At 45.3% G+C, this 18,532-nt stretch overlaps 1 protein-coding gene across 1 annotated transcript in view; it reads right to left on the bottom strand.

Moving 5' to 3' along the window:
- Positions 1 to 433: 433 nt before the first annotated feature.
- The window catches only part of PRPF6 (pre-mRNA processing factor 6), a 43,130-nt gene continuing 25,031 nt past the window's right edge, over positions 434 to 18,532 (bottom strand). The window contains exons 14-21 of the mRNA XM_061630977.1: positions 16,215 to 16,353; positions 14,689 to 14,808; positions 13,890 to 14,066; positions 13,218 to 13,351; positions 13,037 to 13,128; positions 7,802 to 7,916; positions 3,394 to 3,520; positions 434 to 2,028 (exon numbers count right to left, since the gene is read on the bottom strand). Coding sequence (XP_061486961.1) covers positions 1,876 to 2,028; positions 3,394 to 3,520; positions 7,802 to 7,916; positions 13,037 to 13,128; positions 13,218 to 13,351; positions 13,890 to 14,066; positions 14,689 to 14,808; positions 16,215 to 16,353 — 1,057 coding nt within the window. The 3' untranslated portion in view covers positions 434 to 1,875. The remainder of the gene's footprint in view (positions 2,029 to 3,393; positions 3,521 to 7,801; positions 7,917 to 13,036; positions 13,129 to 13,217; positions 13,352 to 13,889; positions 14,067 to 14,688; positions 14,809 to 16,214; positions 16,354 to 18,532) is intronic.

Genomic DNA, 18,532 nt, shown 5'->3' with positions numbered 1-18,532 from the left:
GGAAACCTGCTAACGCTAGAAACGTGATTGGTCACAGCTCTTGGGGTGCCCTCTAGATGATGTTGGACTGCACCTCCCATTAGCCCGTCAGCATGGACAAAGGTCAAGGATGATGGGAGTTGCAGTTCAACAACATCTGAAGGGCACCACATTGGCTACTCCTGGTGCATGTCTACAGGAGTCGTTGCCAACCTGATGTCCTCCAGATGTTTGGGAGTTTTAGTCCAAAATATCTTGGGTGCAATAAGCTGGTCAACTGCATGTCTGAACATCCATGCTCGAACATCCATGCCCGTCCACCCATTCCCACTTTAGGTGTTTAACCATGGTATGTGCTCTGCCCCCATTCCCACCTACATTTCTGATCAAATCTGAACCACACTAATCCCTCAAGGAAGACCACATGCAGACAAGATCAGAGTCTAAAGAAGTATCACAAAACAAAACAGGATTGTATTTTACAGCTTCAAACTATGTACAATCATCATTGGTCAAGGTTCTTTTTTTACAAAAACAAGATGTCATGCAGAAATGTAGATATATCCTAACACGGAAACATTTTGAATAAAATGGTGTTGGGGATGTTGGATTGTTTCATCTGGGGGTGGGAAGGCGTTGTGTTGTGATGGGAGGAGCTCAAGTAAAGAGCCAAGCTGGAAATTTGTTTCTTAAAAAAATCCATCTAAACTGAGGAAGTCTTTCATCCCAGACATCACTGGACAAGCTTGTGCAATTCCAGTAGAATGAATGGGAGGTTCTCTTGTACCCATGGGGGCATTTGTGAGACACCCATTCAGTTCCTGCTGTGTCCCACAAACAACCCAGAGAGGCCTTGTCTACCCACCTGTGTCCTTCCCACAAGAGCCAATTCTTCCGTTTGCGTGGAAATGGATTGCCCTGTTGCTATTCCAACCTTATGCCACCGACTTCTGTGGTTAGAGACTAATCTCTTTCAATAGTTGTTCTACTCCTCCAGTGTTTTGTGAAATCTCTCCCAATAAGACGACACACTCGTCTTATTTTAAAAAAACATTCTGAAGAGAGGAAACTGTAAGAGTTGAAAACAGTCTCTCTTCCTTAATTTCACTATAGGCATTTTGCAGAGGTTCTGTTCTAACTCAATGAGCAGAGAGCTCAGGGCCCACTCTGAAGCTGATCTTTTCAACTTCTGCCTGCTGCCTCTCAACCACCATCTATGGATCTTGGAGCAATCACTGCCTTTCAGGCTTCTGCACTATCACATCTATACAGCAAACCTAAATTGGCTTCAACTTCATGGGCTCCCACACAAGGAACTGTGAAATTTATTGTCCTGGGAAAAGTCCATTGCTCTCCTTAAAGATCCCTAACATTTTCTTTCAAAGAGAATCCTCCTGTGGAACTCCAGGACAGTTAAACTGGCTTAGAACCAGTTTATATTTTACTGCAGAAATAAATTGTTTGTGCTCTGTAAGTTGCCAGATACTAAATAACTAGGAGTCACTTTTCTTGAGGACACAGAGTAGACAGACTGAATATTGGTAAGCTGGAAAGCACAACAGATTTCCAGGGAATCAGAGATAACACGTCAGATGGAGTTCAGGCAGAGAAAAAATAAACAGACACACTGAGGTTCCTGCTGTTCATACTTCAGGACTGCTAAGCTGGTAAATAAAGCACTCTCCCTATACACGTCGTTTGCTTGTTAAGAAGCACAAGGGGGAAGGCTTAGCGCCCCTTCTAAATCTGACTAGGAAAAAGCTCATCCCCTTTTCTCTCTTCTCCAGGCTCCACATAGGAGCTATACCCTGGGAAGACATCGTCCAATGCGTGCAAGCCAAGTGAGGTCTGGACCTTATCACGCTGTCCTAGGCATGCTTCAACATGGTCTCTCCTCTAGAAGGTGTTCTTTATCTTGGCTGCCACCAGCATCAGGATCTCGCCTATCTTCCTCTGCCAGTTGCTGATGTCCTTGGAGACTTCGCACCACAGCTCCCCGTGGCGCGGCTCGGCATTTTCGCAGCGCTTCCTCACCTCTTCTTGCTGCTCCTACATGGAGAATGGCAGAGGAGTTCACGTAACCACGTAGTACAGAAGAGCCCCTAAGGAGACGTGCAGTGCAAACTTCCTAACTGTTAGAGCCATACAACAATGGAACCAATGACCTAGAGAAGTAGTGGGCTCTCCGACACTGGAGGCATTCAAGAGGCAGCTGGACAGCCATCTATCAGGTGTGCTTTAATTTGGATTCCTGCATTGAGCAGGGGGTTGGACTTGATGGCCTTATAGGCCCCTTCCAACTCTACTATTCTATGATTCTATGAGTGCGATTCTATGTCTGCTTACGCAGAAATGAGGTGTCGCTGCATTCAGCATATTTAGGATTGCAGCTTAAAAGGGAGCACAAGCATCTTCCCAAACTCTCACCTCTGCCCCATTCTGTGGGTGCACCTTTATTGGGTCAGGAGGCAAACGGCCAATCCACCCCCACCCTTTCTAAGAATTCCGTGGTCCTTAGCTATGTCCATCCATTTGCTGAACTGACTTGCAGAGCTGGGGTCAGGGGAAAAAACTCCACATTGTAAAGGGCTTCGCTGAAGAACTTGTGGAGCCATGGCACACATTTTTGGTAGTGCAGCACAATTGCTGAAAGACGGAGTGGCAGGATATGACAGTGTGCCATACAGGAGAAGCAAGGAGAGTTGCGAACCTCCAGGAGAGCCCTTCGGTGGGGGTGGGGGGGGTGAAGAGAAAGGCAGACCTTGCCCAAGGAAAGGTAAGGAACAGGTGAAGAAGCTCCAAAAAGCTCCTAGCAAAACCAAACGGTAACTATTTGGAACAAGAGGATTTCATCCCATTACTGCAGGTCTGTGTGATTTGCTAATAAGTGTCCTTTTATGAGTTTACAAAAATAATTTATGCTGAGCACATAAAAAACCTGGGGCTGTATTGTCAGTAAAGCAAATGCCCCACTGTGTGCATCATTTGAAAACAAAGAAAATATTGTTCTTGTTGCAATTTGTTTTACTTTGTTCTTGTTGCATTGTTCTTGTATTTGCATTGTATTTTTACTGTATATTTTTTACTGGTTATTTCTTATGTAATTTTTCTTTTCTTGTAATATGTTTTAATATGTTGTTCACCACTTTGGGGGCCTTTTGGCCAAAAAGTGGTATATAAACAAACTATAAACTAAACTAAAAACTAAAAAAACTGGCTCACCTTCCCCAGAAGACCACTGAAACTCCTACCCAAGATCCTCAGTCGCCTGGAATGCTGCCCAACCTCAGCTTTTGCAAACTTGGAAACGGAAAGCAAAAGGGCCCTGCGCCCAACACATCTGAAGCGTCCCAAATCAGCAAAGTCTTCTTGGGACATCCTATCAAGACTAGCATATCTCTCCCTTCAAGTTACCTCTGTGCCATGCTGAAGCTCAAATTTGTAGAAGAAAGCCCAGGCGTCCCCCAGATCGGAATCTATCTTCACTGTCCGATGGAACCACTCGCGAGCCTTGGTTATTTTACGCTCACTCCAAAACAGCCTGAGCAGGAGAGAGTTAGGAAGGAGATGAGCCAAGGAGACCCATCGCACCTCTCCATCAATACATTTAGCCATTTGAGCACTTGTCAAGTATCTATTCACATCCCACACAGAGGGAACAGCTTTTGGGATGCTCTTGTAAGATTATTTTGGCCTTTGCAAGGAGATAAACTACATTGTTAAGGTACCTTTTAAAAGATGAGCTGCTCCAGGGAAAGCAACAAAGCATCTCTTGCCAACCCAAGATGGACCCTCTTTAGCTCATAGCCGATCTACCATGCAGCTCATAAGAACATAAGAAGAGCCTGCTGGATCAGGCCAGTGGCCCATCTAGTCCAGCATCCTGTTCTCACAGTGGCCAACCAGGTGCCTGGGGGAAGCCCACAAGCAGGACCCGAGTGCAAGAACACTCTCCCCTCCTGAGGCTTCCAGCAACTGGTTTTCAGAAGCATGCTGCCTCTGACTAGGGTGGCAGAGCACAGCCATCATGGCTAGTAGCCATTGATAGCCCTGTCCTCCATGAATTTGTCTAATCTTCTTTTAAAGCCATCCAAGCTGGTGGCCATTACTGCATCTTGTGGGAGCAAATTCCATAGTTTAACTATGCGCTGAGTAAAGAAGTACTTCCTTTTGTCTGTCCTGAATCTTCCAACATTCAGCTTCTTTGAATGTCCACGAGTTCTAGTATTATGAGAGAGGGAGAAGAACTTTTCTCTATCCACTTTCTCAATGCCATGCATAATTTTATACACTTCTATCATGTCTCCTCTGACCCGCCTTTTCTCTAAACTAAAAAGTCCCAAATGCTGCAACCTTTCCTCGTAAGGAAGTCGCTCCATCCCCTTGACCATTCTGGTTGCCCTCTTCTGAACCTTTTCCTCATCTTTTGAGATGAGGCGACCAGAACTGTACACAGTATTCCAAATGCGGCCGCACCATAGATTTATACAACGGCATTATGATATCGGCTGTTTCCTAATTATTGCTAGCATGGAATTTGCCTTTTTCACAGCTGCCGCACACTGGGTCGACATTTTCATCGTGCTGTCCACTACAACCCCGAGGTCTCTCTCCTGGTCGGTCACCGCCAGTTCAGACCCCATGAGCGTATATGTGAAATTAAGATTTTTTGCTCCAATATGCATAATTTTACACTTGTTTATATTGAATTGCATTTGCCATTTTTCCGCCCATTCACTCAGTTTGGAGAGGTCTTTTTGGAGCTCTTCGCAATCCCTTTTTGTTTTAACAACCCTGAACAATTTAGTGTCGTCAGCAAACTTGGCCACTTCACTGCTCACTCCTAATTCTAGGTCATTAATGAACAAGTTGAAAAGTACAGGTCCCAATACCGATCCTTGAGGGACTCCACTTTCTACAGCCCTCCATTGGGAGAACTGTCCGTTTATTCCTACTCTCTGCTTTCTGCTTCTTAACCAATTCCTTATCCACAAGAGGACCTCTCCTCTTATTCCATGACTGCTAAGCTTCCTCAGAAGCCTTTGGTGAGGTACCTTGTCAAACGCTTTTTGAAAGTCTAAGTACGCTATGTCCACTGGATCACCTCTATCTATATGCTTGTTGACACTCTCAAAGAATTCTAATAGGTTACTGAGACAGGACTTTCCCTTGCAGAAGCCATGCTGGCTCTGCTTCAGCAAGGCTTGTTCTTCTATGTGCTTAGTTAATCTAGCTTTAATAATACTTTCTACCAGTTTTCCAGGGACAGAAGTTAAGCTAACTGGTCTGTAATTTCCGGGATCCCCTTTGGATCCCTTTTTGAAGATTGGCGTTACATTTGCCACTTTCCAGTCCTCAGGCACGGAGGAGGACCCGAGGGACAAGTTACATATTTTAGTTAGCAGATCAGCAATTTCACCTTTGAGTTCTTTGAGAACTCTCGGGTGGATGCCATCCGGGCCCGGTGATTTGTCAGTTTTTATATTGTCCATTAAGCTTAGAACTTCCTCTCTCGTTACCACTATTTGTCTTAGTTCCTCAGAATCCCTTCCTGCAAATGTTAGTTCAGGTTCAGGGATCTGCCCTATATCTTCCACTGTGAAGACAGATGCAAAGAATTCATTTAGCTTCTCTGCAATCTCCTTATCGTTCTTTAGTACACCTTTGACTCCCTTATCATCCAAGGGTCCAATTGTCTCCCTAGATGGTCTCCTGCTTTGAATGTATTTATAGAATTTTTTGTTGTTGGTTTTTATGTTCTTAGCAATGTGCTCCTCAAATTCTTTTTTAGCATCCCTTATTGTCTTCTTGCATTTCTTTTGCCAGAGTTTGTGTTCTTTTTTATTTTCTTCATTCGGACAAGACTTCCATTTTCTGAAGGAAGACTTTTTGCCTCTAAGAGCTTCCTTGACTTTGCTTGTTAACCATGCTGGCATCTTCTTGGCCCTGGCGGTACCTTTTCTGATCTGCGGTATGCACTCCAGTTGAGCTTCTAATATAGTGTTTTTAAACAACTTCCAAGCATTTTCGAGTGATGTGAACCCCTGCACAGCTGGCCCCATAAACCAGGGACAGGGAGCCTGTGGCCCTCCAGACATTGTTGGGGCTCCGATAGGCATCAGGACCAGCCAGCATGGCCAACGCTAACAGAAGCTGGGAATCCAAGGATATCAGAACGGCTTTGTGTGCCCTGAACACACAAAGAGCCGTGACTTGGCCTGCCGCCAACAGGCACAGCAGTTAGGAAATGGAAGACTGTTTAGTTTGCTTATCTAACCAACGATGGGCATCATGCCACAGGAAAGGTTCCTGTGCACACCCCACTGGAATGAATGGGAGCTGCGTCAAGAGACATGCTCGGTTGACTGTGTACAATGCTGAAGTTTACAACCAAATTAGATCCCATTCTCCAACACAGCACAGCTGTTAACTATGGAAATTCACCTGGGAAGCAGCCAAAGACTTAAGAGCACAGCTGTGGAGGGAGACTGAGGGGCTGAGCTGAACTTCAGAGTTCACAGCTTGCACTGCTTTCCACATACTCTAAAAATCCGCTTGTGCATTTTAAGATTCGTCCCTCAGTGAACCGGCTGCAATGCTGTTTTACAGGGGCCAATTCCTGCACATCAAAAGACAGGCACGGTCCAGACCAACCATTTCCATTGGCTGTTGTTTAACACAAAGGACGCCTGGAAGGCTGGGCTGTTCCACTATGTAAGTTTTATGGTCTGATAAGCACGGTTGTTTTTAAAGCTTTGGATTGTGGCTGTTACAGAGAGGAAAGAAACGCTGCCTGTAAGATTCACACATTACAGCACCTTGATGCTATTTAAAAGTCATTTACAAGCTCATTGATGATCAGGGGGTTGCACGTAGGGTAGGTTAAGACCACTGATCAGCGGGGCAATGAAATGTTGCTTAGATGAGAATCAGAAACAGCCAGTTTGTTTTAATGTAGAAATGCTGAGAAATGTGACCAGTAGCAGAGAAACTCCTGGCTTACCCTAAAATTTCTCAGGATTCTTTCATATTTGCCTTGGAATTTTGGATTTCCAAACCAAGCATTCTGGTGCTTTGAAAAATTTCTACCTCCAGGAAATTCGTCCACACTGGCTCATATGCTGAGGACCCCCTACCCAGAGTGTAACAGAATCAGTGAATCGCAGAAGATTCTGGGGCATGTTCTAGAGACAAGCACTCAAGTCATGTTGAGAAATGCTGGCCAGGCCTTTTGGGTCGTGCGACACACCATCTGAACCGACAGCAGGTACTAGATCACAGCCAATGATCCCCATTTGAGAAAACCTCTAGTATCCCTAGAACACTGTTTCAAAAAGCCACTGCAATATTTAATAATAGCCGACAAGTCAACTGATCCTGTTAGGGCATCCAGTCCTATCATGGAGAGATATGAGCCACTTTCTATAGCTAAAAATAAAGCTTCTTTGTATGCCAATCTGAGCGAGTCAGGCATTTGGGGCAGATTATCAAATCATGTGAAATTTGCTCTAGCTTATTAAAAAACTGATCTGGAAAAAAAGATCCTGGACTAGTATTATGCTTACTGATGGATTTTAATAGCATGCTTATTTTTGTAATTTGCCCCAAATCTTAAGAATGGGAGACATTTACACCAGGAATTGGAATATGAAAGGAAGAGATGAGCATGCAGAGTACACTCCAACTGTTCCTAACACTCCACCCATAGGCTCTTGATCTTTCTGAACAACTCAGGAGTTTGGACAATGTACCAGACTTCAGCATCCAAAGGAGGCTCTATAAACCCTGCAAGGCAGGTCGTAAAACGTAAGCCATTACTCACTTGGCCACAGCCAGGAGGACATGGGGATCATGCTCACATTTCTTCAAACCATCCACACTCTTGGTCTTCCTCTGGGGTCTGGCCTCTAGGAAGATTGCTTCTGACCACAGGTTTCCTAAAAGACAAAAAGAGTGGAAGTCAGTACTGATCAAGGACAATGTCAAGTTGCCATTACTTATACACAGCAGGTATTATAACTTCAAAACCAAGAGGTTCCTACAAAAACATTCCTCCATTTTAATTCACATAATTTTGCAGGCGCTTGCTGGCAAAAAAGCTTTAGGACGGGGCGGGGGAATCTTTGGCCCTCCTAACGTTGCTGAACTACAACTCCCGTCAGCCCCAGGAAGCATGGTGGACTGCATAGGATAATGGGAGCTGTAGTTCAGTAACATCTGGAGGGCCAAAGATTCCCCACCCCTGCTTTAGGAGCACATTCTTCAGGGATAGATCTTGGGTAAATGTTTCAGACTGCCTGTTCTACTAGGGTTATTCTATCACAATAAGCATACAGAATTGAGGGCTCTATTATGACGGCAGTAAAACTCAACTGACTGAAACAGAGGGCTGGCTCACTCAGCGGCCATGCTTCTGCATCTCTCTGATGACTAGAGCTTCTGCAGATGCTGCCGTACTTGCTGGCAACACAAGCAGGAGGGATTAAACTGCTGAGTTCCCAAAAAGAACCATCTCTCCTTGGGTCAGCAGGAGAGGCCCTTCTGCATGTCCCATGGCTCAGAAGCAGCTCGCTGGGTATGGCAGAGCTACTACTCTAGCTTACCAGCAGGTGGGTCACTCTCACTTACTGGAAGACGGGCAAGGCAGCAGGGAGGCCGGTACGATGCAAGCACACCGGCAGAGCCAATCTGGGGTTCCAGCCAGTGCATCTGTGGGCCACTGACCTCCCTGGCACCTCCCCGCTCCCGGTAAGCAACAGCAACTCACCTGACAAGGAAGTAGTGCAGAGGCTCTGCCCAAGCTGGCAAGCCACTTCTGCCACTGCTGTCTGGAACAGACAGGTTTCCGTATCGGAAAATGACCACAAGATATCTCGATGTATGAGGAGGTGTGGGATGACATGCTCAATTCCCCTGCCCATGCTTCTATTTCACGCCCCTGCATGCCAGCCAGGTGGGCCTCTTGCGTGCTTTCTTACCCTGCCTATGTAGTATACAGCAGTATAAAGGCAGAGAGGCTTTGTTAATATAACATGGATGAAGTAAGCAGAGGGCTTTAATTGGCCAGAATGGGCTACGAATGCCAAGTGCTCATTAGTGAAGATCTTTTCCCACACGGCTAAGGGCTGGGAACCTGGCCTTCAAGGCAGGTGCAATGAATCATGCTGCTACAAAGCCCAAGAACACTGACCAACAGGATTGATAAAGAAAAACAGAAGTGTGAGACCCAAGAAAAAAAACATCCCCGCAGGTAGAGCTAGTTAAAGTCAAGGTGCAAACCTGCACCCAGGTCCAGCGGCTCTTTTGGGTATAAATAAGGCTCCTTAACTCCTGTTCAAATAGCTTCAACACAGACCCAAGCCGGTGGGGTGCTGTGTACACACTGGCCAGCTGGGATCTCTCTGTCATCGCTTATCTGGGGCTTGCACAACTGAAAGGAGGTTGTAAGATTGTTTGTGCCCAGTAGTTGCTTCTATATGCTTTATTGCCTTGCCTGCTGTAAAAACACCAACTGCTCTCAATTAAAGCATTGTGCATTTTTCCCCCACAGGTCTGACCATTGTCTTTGAAATCAATCCTTGAACTTTCTTGCCTTTGGCAAAACAGTTCCCAAACCTTTTTTTCACCCATGGACCACTTGAAAATTGCTGAGTGTCTTGGCAGACCACTTGATTATTTTTCTGTCTGCTGTAGCTGTTGTAATGTGCTGTGCTAGATGCTGTATGATTTTTCACTGTATTTTATTGCTTCTTTTATTTCTTCCATTGTATTTTATTGTATTACAAATTGAATTCCATAGAATTCAAATTGTGTCCTTCACAGACATACCACCTGAATGAAGCCTGCATGTGGTTCCACAGTTTGGGAACCGCTGGTCTGGAGCGTGTGCTCGGTGGGAACAACAATTCTGTTGTGTGTGGAACTCCTTGCCTCAAGAATTATGTCTAGCTCCCTCTTGATTCGCCCTTCTATAATCAGTTCAAGGTTTTTGTTACATCAAGTCTTGAGCCTGAATTTCATTTGATTTTTTAAAATTATTTTTTATAGAGAATGAGTTTTCTGCTGTCTTTTTGTTCTTGAATTTTTTATTATTATAGACTGATTTTAGTTTATTGCATTATTTGTCTGGAGTGCTCTGTGTTCAGAGTGGGGGGAGGGGGAGAGAAAGAAACAAAAAAATCAATACACACACACACACAAATCCAAACATCAAATAGTGAAATCCACTTGGGTTTTACAGAAGAGGTCATAAAAGAAGCAACACCCAGTTTGGTGAGGCAGCCATGAAACGAGCATCTCAGAACACAGCCCAATGGTTGCATCCTACAGTCCCAACCAAGTGCTGTGCAGAGGATGCCTTGGGTAAGGTACGTTTTTGCTTAGAATGGGGTTCCTAAAATGTGGTCCATGAAACACCAGTGGTCCAGGAGCTTCATTCGGGCAGTCTGTGGCATGTCTACAGTAAGCATCCATATTGCTTTTTAAATGGTATGTTTATTGCTTAATGTTCGTACAGCAGAACAAATAAAGGAATAAAAATACAATTTAAAAAATCATACAGCATCTAGCACAGCGCATTACAATTGCTACAACAGGCAGAAAAATCATTAAGTGGCCTGCCAAGAGCAATTTTCAAGTGGTCCATGAAGGGGGAAAAGTTTGGGAACACCTACTAAGGGCAGCAGATGCAAACTGCCCATCCAGGGCTAGGAGAGATGTCCCATGTGGAGCAGGAGGAGCTCGGGCCGTGTTCAAGCACCCACCCCAGTTGGATTGCCAGGATTACAAGTGCTCAAACAGCACGCCTGAATCTCTCTCTCTCTCTCTCTCTCTCTCTCTCTCTCACACACACACTCACACACTCACACACTCACACACAGTGCAAAACGGGACCTACAAAGATGTGCTGGCACTACTGTTTCCTGAATCTGCAACCAATCCACACTCCCTGAATCAGTCCCCTTCCTTCATTTAATTTACAGGTGGCTAAAACAGAACAGTTTTAACCATCTCATTGATTATCATAAAAGGAATGCTTTTCGGTCATTGCATTCATTTCTCAATGTTCAAGGGCAAACAAATTTGTCCCAGTGGGCCAAATCAACAGTGTTTAATCTCTTTATTTGCTTAATATGAAAGTAGGGCTCTCTCCATAGGAGGCAGCTTGGCATTGAAGATCAGCATTAAGGCTCCTCGTGGCACTTGGCCGTGGACAAGCCAGAAATTTGTCAGGACCACACAGATAGCAGAGAAGAAAGTCACTAAGTGTGGAATTTTAATTGCAGCAGATAGACCTATGCAGAGCATCTCTCAAACATCAGCTCTCATCTCTTCAGAGATAAGCAAACAAGATCAACTACAAGCCTCCAGAGAGACGTGTCAGGAAACTGAAACATGCACCATCTGGTAGATATTTGACAAGTTTCAAGAGAGAACAAGGCCTGCCGCAGACGGAAGCTTACTGGACCAGAAAGAAACATGGTGGTCCCCACAGATCCAGGAAAGCACAAGCAGAGATCACACTTATCTCCCTGGAGAGCCTTCCTCTTTCACAGCTAGAGGAGAAACACTAGCCTGCTAGCATCATTAAAAAAAAAATCAGTTAACAATTCTAAAAAGATAACAACTCTCTTTCTTTACTAAACCAAAGCAGGAGTTTTAGCAGGCCCACACTGTGTGTTCAACATAGGTCTTCCACAGAGTACAAAACAACCTGCTCTACACATTTTTTATATACTGGGCCCATTTGGCTTTTAAGAGCACTCCAAAAAACGAGAACAAACTTAGCTACATTCATAGGATGCTGTATTTATGGTGGCATGCACGTGGGAGCTTCATACATTTATTTCAATTCACCTTTCAAAACCACGAGTGCCTTTCAACACCATTTTTCAAAAAATGCCCGTCAGAAGGGAAATCATCTCCTCTGCATCGACGACCATTACAGCACCTTAAGAACCAATGCATTTATTGTGGCGTAAGCTTTTGTCATCAGCTGCAAGAGCCCGCTTTCTCAGATACATGAAGTGCTCACCTAAGTGGGCAGGTATATTCCAAGTACTATTCCCCCAAAGCAACCACTAAGACGTGATGCAGAGTTAGTGCATTCTTCCCATTCTTAACCCCTATGGGTAAGCACACTCCTTTCTGCACAAATTCTCTCCTTTTATCTTTCAGCATTAACAAGTGCAAAAGCTTTATTGACAAGCATGAAACCAAGGTAAGCATTAATCTGTGTGCAGACACAGAGCTGTGCTGTACTTTGTGCAGAAGAAAGAGGGAGGGACGATCACACAAAGCTCACAGGGCTATGAGATGAGGAAATGAACTGGTGTTCAATGTGCCCCTTTTGACTGATACTTCCAGGGAAAGCAGTCCTGCTTCTTGTTATGTTATTATCTGGTTCTTATGAGATGCCAGGCTTACAGCCCACTGTCACTAAGAACATAAAAGCCTGCTGGATCAGGCCAATGGCCCATCTAGTTCAACATCCTGTGCTCACATTTGCCACTGAATGCAACAGCCCTCTCCCCAGCATAATATGATTCCCAGCAACTGGTGTTCAGAGGGATTCTGCCTCTGACCATTTTAGGAAATTCTGTGGGCATGCCTACGGTTATCCTTTGATCCAAGCCCAACGTCCCGGGATGGTGCTTCTGATCTCTCTGTTATCCCCAGTGGATCACATCAAGCTGCAGTTTGCCAACTTGGCATACCGTTAATGACGTTCCTCATACAGCACCAATGTCAAGGTTCACATTCCTCCAGTGTCCAAGACCTATTTACATTCACAGTGAGGGAATAACCACAGATGCCATTCACACTGTATTTTTGTCCTAACATCTCCAGCAGAAAGAAATGCTGTGAATGCACAAAACTGCAGGCAGATATAATATGACGAGGTCTCACACAGTACAGGCATATCCAACTTGCTTAAGAATAGGTTGCCAGCTGGCCAAAAGGTGTAATGTTAATTGGGAGGTTAGTTTATTTATGGAAACTAACCCAAAAGCTAAGCAGAGGTATGTATGCAAAAGAGAAATTATTCCTCTATTACCAGAATTGGGACACTCTTGCAGTGCTTTGGCCATCAACGTGTTGGCGATGTTCTTCAGCCCAGCCCTATATTCTAATCGCACGGATTCCAACCTGCAGGAGGAAAGACAGCCATGTTTTAAGATGTCACAAGAGCTTCGAGAGATTTCCAAGGAAGGCCACAGAAAGGTTCTCTCACTCACCACAGGTCTTGGTTCTTTGGATTCTTTAAGCGAGACTTCTCCAAGATGGCTCTGGCGCGGGTGAGCTGGCCAGACTTCTCTTCCAGCCTGGACAACAGGAGCCAAAGGGGTATGGAACCGGGGCATTTCTTCAGCTGTTGGAGGGGGGCATTTTTAGAGAGATCACAAGTGTACAGACCACCGCAGGCACAGACTCCTCCATTGCAAGGAGAACCATCTCCACACCATCATGAAACGTGAAACAAGAACGCACTCGTCTTCTGACAACTGTTAAGAGCCCAAGTTGGGCACATCTTAGGAGATCCTGGTTAATCAATCAGGTACTTAAAGCAGTCTCGCAAGTAAGTCACTTGCCCAGAGCACCTCATTAATCCTCACAGACAAAAACTATTCAAGCCAAACTATAACACAAAAAACAAAGATATTGGGGCAGAGGGGGGAGAGAGGCAGAGAAGAACTGCAGACGTGTCTGATACCATTTCAGCAAGTGCAATGCAGTGGGCTGGAAGCACCTGAGCCAGGAGCTGGGCCTTCACTGCTGTCATTTGGCTTTCTGCAGGGACACTGAGGCATTTACAGACAACTGCGGGGCCTTTCAGACAGCTCGTCTTCTCCGCCAGGAATTAAACAGGCGGTGGGGGAAGAGGAATAGGAAACAGCTTCTACTCTTACCCCTTGGTTATAGGCATCTCGGGCCCTTTCTATCAGTTCCTCCTGCTCTTCTATCTGCCCTTTCATCATCCACAGCTTGGGGAAGTCCTCGTAGTGCCTCAGGGCTTCCTCGCAGAGCTCCTGAGCTGCAGCAATGTTCCCAAGCACCCACTCAAGTTTGACAGACTTCATGAAGACCTAAGATGAGGCAGTGGGAGAAAAGAAGAGGCTGTCCCAAACACTGTCAGCCAGACTGCACGTATTCCAGTCCACACACACCCTCCGCTTTGCCTCCCAAAGTGGTTTCTGGACTACAATTCGGTTGTTGGACTAGGGCAGCCTTTCCGAACTAGTGGGCCACCAGATGTTGTTGGACCACGACTCCCATCAGCCTCAGCCAGCATTGCCAATGGTCAGGAAAGATGGGAATTGTGGTCCAACAACATCTGGTGGCCCACTAGTTCGGAAAGGCTGGACTAGGGTTTGGTTGTTCATTTTACCTGACTGAATTAAGTTTGACCTGGATACCTGACCCTTGGGCAGGAGGATGCTTACAAAGCGTCCTCTCATCTCAATTAGAACAAAACTATTAAATGGCTCTGGTCATAACTGGACATGCTTTCCCATGGAGAAGGTCCCAAATTCAATCCCCAGTACCTCCAGTTAAAATCATCTTAATGGTACAGGGTTGGAAAGGACCCTTTGCCCATAATCCTGCTACTGGTACAGTTCAGTAAAGGCAGCTTCATCTGTTCACTGGGACCTGGGGGGGGCAGCAATTTCAATGCCAGAGTACCCCCCAGAGGTACACAGGGCTTACTCTGGCTGTTGGGGCGCTGCTGCGAGCCTTCGCCAACAACCTCCTCGCTCTTTCGTATTCGTTATTTTCAGATTCCAACTTCACAGCAGCCAGCCAAATCTCTTCACTGTTGGGGTTGGCCTGAGGAATAATAGAAGAGGCAAACATATGCAAAGGAAAGCAGTGGCAAATGTAAAAGGGCTTCACTCATTTTAACTAGGGTTTAGTTTCCAAATAGTGTGATGTGTTAGTTCCCCTCTATTCACCGCTGGTTAGGCCTCATCTTGAGCACTGCGTCCAGTTCTGGTCTCCGCACTTCAAGAAGGATGCAGACGAACTAGAACGGGTTCAGAGGAGGGCAACAAGGATGATCAGGGGACTGGAAACAAAGCCCTATGAGGAGAGACTGAAAGAACTGGGCGTGTTTAGCCTAGAGAAGAGAAGACTGAGAGGAGATATGATAGCACTCTTCAAGTACATGAAAGGTTGTCACATAGAGGAGGGCTGGGATCTCTTCTCGATCGTCCCAGAGTGCAGGACATGGAATAATGGGCTCAAGTTGCTGGAAGCCAGATTTCCACTGGACATCAGGAAAAACTTCCTAACTGTTAGAGCCATACGACAATGGAACCAATTACTAGAGAGGTAAGGGCTCTCCGACACTGGAGGCCTTCAAGAGGCAGCTGGACAGCCATCTGTTGGGAATGCTTTGATTTGGATTCCTGCATTGAGCAGGGGGTTGGATGGCCTTATAGGCCCCTTCCAACTCTACTATTCTATGATTCTATGAATCTGTCAGTTTTAGATTCTCTCACATTCTCAATTTTCCAATCTTAAGTTCAGTTCTCCGCATCAGTTTGCAATTTTGTTAAAGTCCTCATGAAAATATATCAGCATTTTAGTGCAAGTGTCTCCTAATGTGCATGTCTGTATGTAAAAATGCCGACTGTGTAGGCCCCAGAGGCGGCTGGTGGCTCCATGTCAGTGGGGCAATGGAATCAGCTCCAGGTTTTAGTCTGAACTTTCAACGAGCCGTCCAAGGTGCTTCCCTGCTGACATGTAGCCATCAGCTGCCATTGGCAGGTCTGCTTTTAAATCCAAACTTAATTTAATGTCTCCCCCACCTGTTTTTAACTGCTTCATCAAGATCCATCAGCCCTGTTCTCGCTCAACTCCACTACGGGCAGCACTTCCTGTGCACTGAGCATGGAGCATAAAGCTCAACACCACACAGGTCTAGTGGCAGTTTAGGAATCAGAGACCAACTTCTAACTTAAATTGGCTACGGATCACTGATAGGAAAGGGTTGGAAAAAGAAAAAAAAGTCAAGATATTACAATCACATTTTATTTAAATATGAAGGGCACATTGTGGATTATCTGGATTCTGACAATTAAGAAGTTTAAGCTATGGGATCCCACTGCATTTTGTTGCCATGGAATAAAATAAAATCCCTCAACGAAGAGAATGCTCCTTGCTTGTGGCATCAGATCTTGTCCCAATGACAATGGATACAGTGAGAGATGTGCAAAGAGATGTGCGCTCACCTGGAAAGCCAAAGCTAGGATGCTCCTGGCAGCAGGCACGTCTCCAGCAAGCCATTTTGATTTGGCTCCCATGAGCCAGAGGACTTCAGCTTTGGGGCAGTGAGCCACAGCCCTCTGCAGGAGAGCCTCCAAGGATTCCCTGCAGGAATGAACAAGAGCACCAGTGACCCAGTATGCTGGGCTTCACATGTTGTCGGCCAATGTTAGCGTTACAGAGCCCAGAATCATCATCTTTTACCATTTGTTCCAGCAAGGCCACATAGAAAATGCTGTACCGTGATACCGTGATACACAGAGTTGGCTGTGGAGACCATGTCCAAGTGTCTGGAATCCGTGAGTGGATGGATGCGAAGAAACAGGCTAAAGCTGAATCCTGATAAAACGGAAGTACTGCTCGTGGGAGACAAAGGAGGGTTGGGAAATATTGACCTGGTGTTTAATGGGGTAAAACTGCCCCTGAAGGACCAGGTCCGCAGCCTTGGGGTGATCCTTGACTCCGGGCTGTCCATGGAGGCCCAGGTTTCATCGGTGTGCCGGGCAGCTTGGGGTCAATTGCGTCTCATCCAAAGGCTGCAACCCTATCTTCCTATCCATCAGCTCCCACTCGTAGTACATGCTCTGGTCACCTCTCGTTTAGACTACTGCAATGCGCTCTACGTGGGGTTACCCTTGAAAACAGTCCGGAAATTACAACTGGTACAAAACACGGCGGCTCGTTTACTTACGAATAGCCGCCGTTATGATCATATTACCCCAGTGTTATACAATCTTCACTGGCTTCCAGTTATTTTCCGGGCTCAATTCAAGGTGTTGGTATTAACCTTTAAATCCCTACACGGTTTCGGCCCAGTATACCTGAAGGAGCGCCTCCACCGTCATAAAGTGTGCCGCCCTACAAGATCGGCCACTCAGGGCCTTCTCTCGGTTCCGCCGACTAAAGTGGCTAGGTTGGTGAGGACTCGGGAGAGGGCTTTTTCTGTGGCGGCCCCCACGATCTGGAACTCCCTCCCAATGGATCTTCGACATGCCCCTTCCCTAGATATATTTCGCCGGGGTCTGAAAACTTGGCTATTCCATCAGGCCTTTACGACCTTTGAGACTTCCAAGGTGAACTAGTTCTAGGACTGTAATATGAGCAATCTACTAAATACTGTAATTTTTGCATTACACTGTACTGGCTATATTGTTTATTGTATTTTATCATGTTTTATTGCAAGCCGCCTAGAGTGGCCACTGGCTAGATAGGCGGCCTATAAATTAAAGTATTATTATTATATACTGCTGCTCACTTCTCAAACTACAAAATCATCTTCTAATAAAGATAATAGATAGTAATAAGTATGTATGTGTTTGATTTTATTTTTGTAAGCCTGAGTGCCCTATTATAGGGTAGAAGGGTGGGATAGAAATATTTTAAATAAAATAAATAAATAATAATAAATAATAGAGCCAGTGTGGCCTAGTGGTTAGAGTGTTGGACTACGACCTGGGAGACCAGGGTTCGAATCCCCACTCAGCCATGAAGCTCACTGGGTGACCTTGGGCCAGTCACTGCCTCTCAGCCTCAGAGAAAGGCAATGGTAAACCCCCTCTGAATACAGCTTATCATGAAAACCCTATTCATAGGGTTGCCATGAGTTGGGATCGACTTGAAGACAGTCCATTTCTATTTTTTAATAAAGCACTCTCCAAAGTGGTTCATTAGCTAAGTTGAGAGGACAAGTAGTAAGGGTGATATTCAATACTGGTCCTACTCAGAGCAGATCCACTGAAGTTAATACACATGACTAACTTCAGTGTGGTGCAGTGGTTAGAAGAGTGTTGGACTGGGACCTGGGAGGCCGGGGCTCAAATCCCCACACGGCCATGGAACTTGGTGGGTGACCTTGGGCCAGTCACTGTCTCTCAGCCTAACCTACTTCACAGCGATGTTGTGAGAATAAAACTGGGAGGGGAAGGATTGTGTTTGTTCATCACCTCGAGCTCCTTGGAGGAAAAGTGATATATAAATGTAGTAATAAAAATAAAAATAAATAACTTAGGTTCATTAATTTCAATGTGTCTGCTCTGAGTAAGACTTAGTTGATTACAACCCTATGAGCCAGTGCAAGAATATATTGCATATTCTCGAAGATGCTGTTTACATAAGCCACAGGTGTGCCAAAAAGCATCTTTCATGCTGCTTACGTAATATACTATGGAACACAAGGACAAAAAGTAAAAAAAAAAAATCTTATCAGAAGGATCAGGGAAGGCTATTGCAGAGATTTATTTTCACTAAATAGGATAGGCATGAACACAGTAGGATTTTCTCCTCA

The sequence above is a fragment of the Rhineura floridana genome, chromosome 6 (assembly GCF_030035675.1).
Source record: "Rhineura floridana isolate rRhiFlo1 chromosome 6, rRhiFlo1.hap2, whole genome shotgun sequence".
NCBI lineage: Eukaryota > Metazoa > Chordata > Lepidosauria > Squamata > Rhineuridae > Rhineura > Rhineura floridana.
This window is presented reverse-complemented; position numbering and strand designations above follow the sequence as displayed.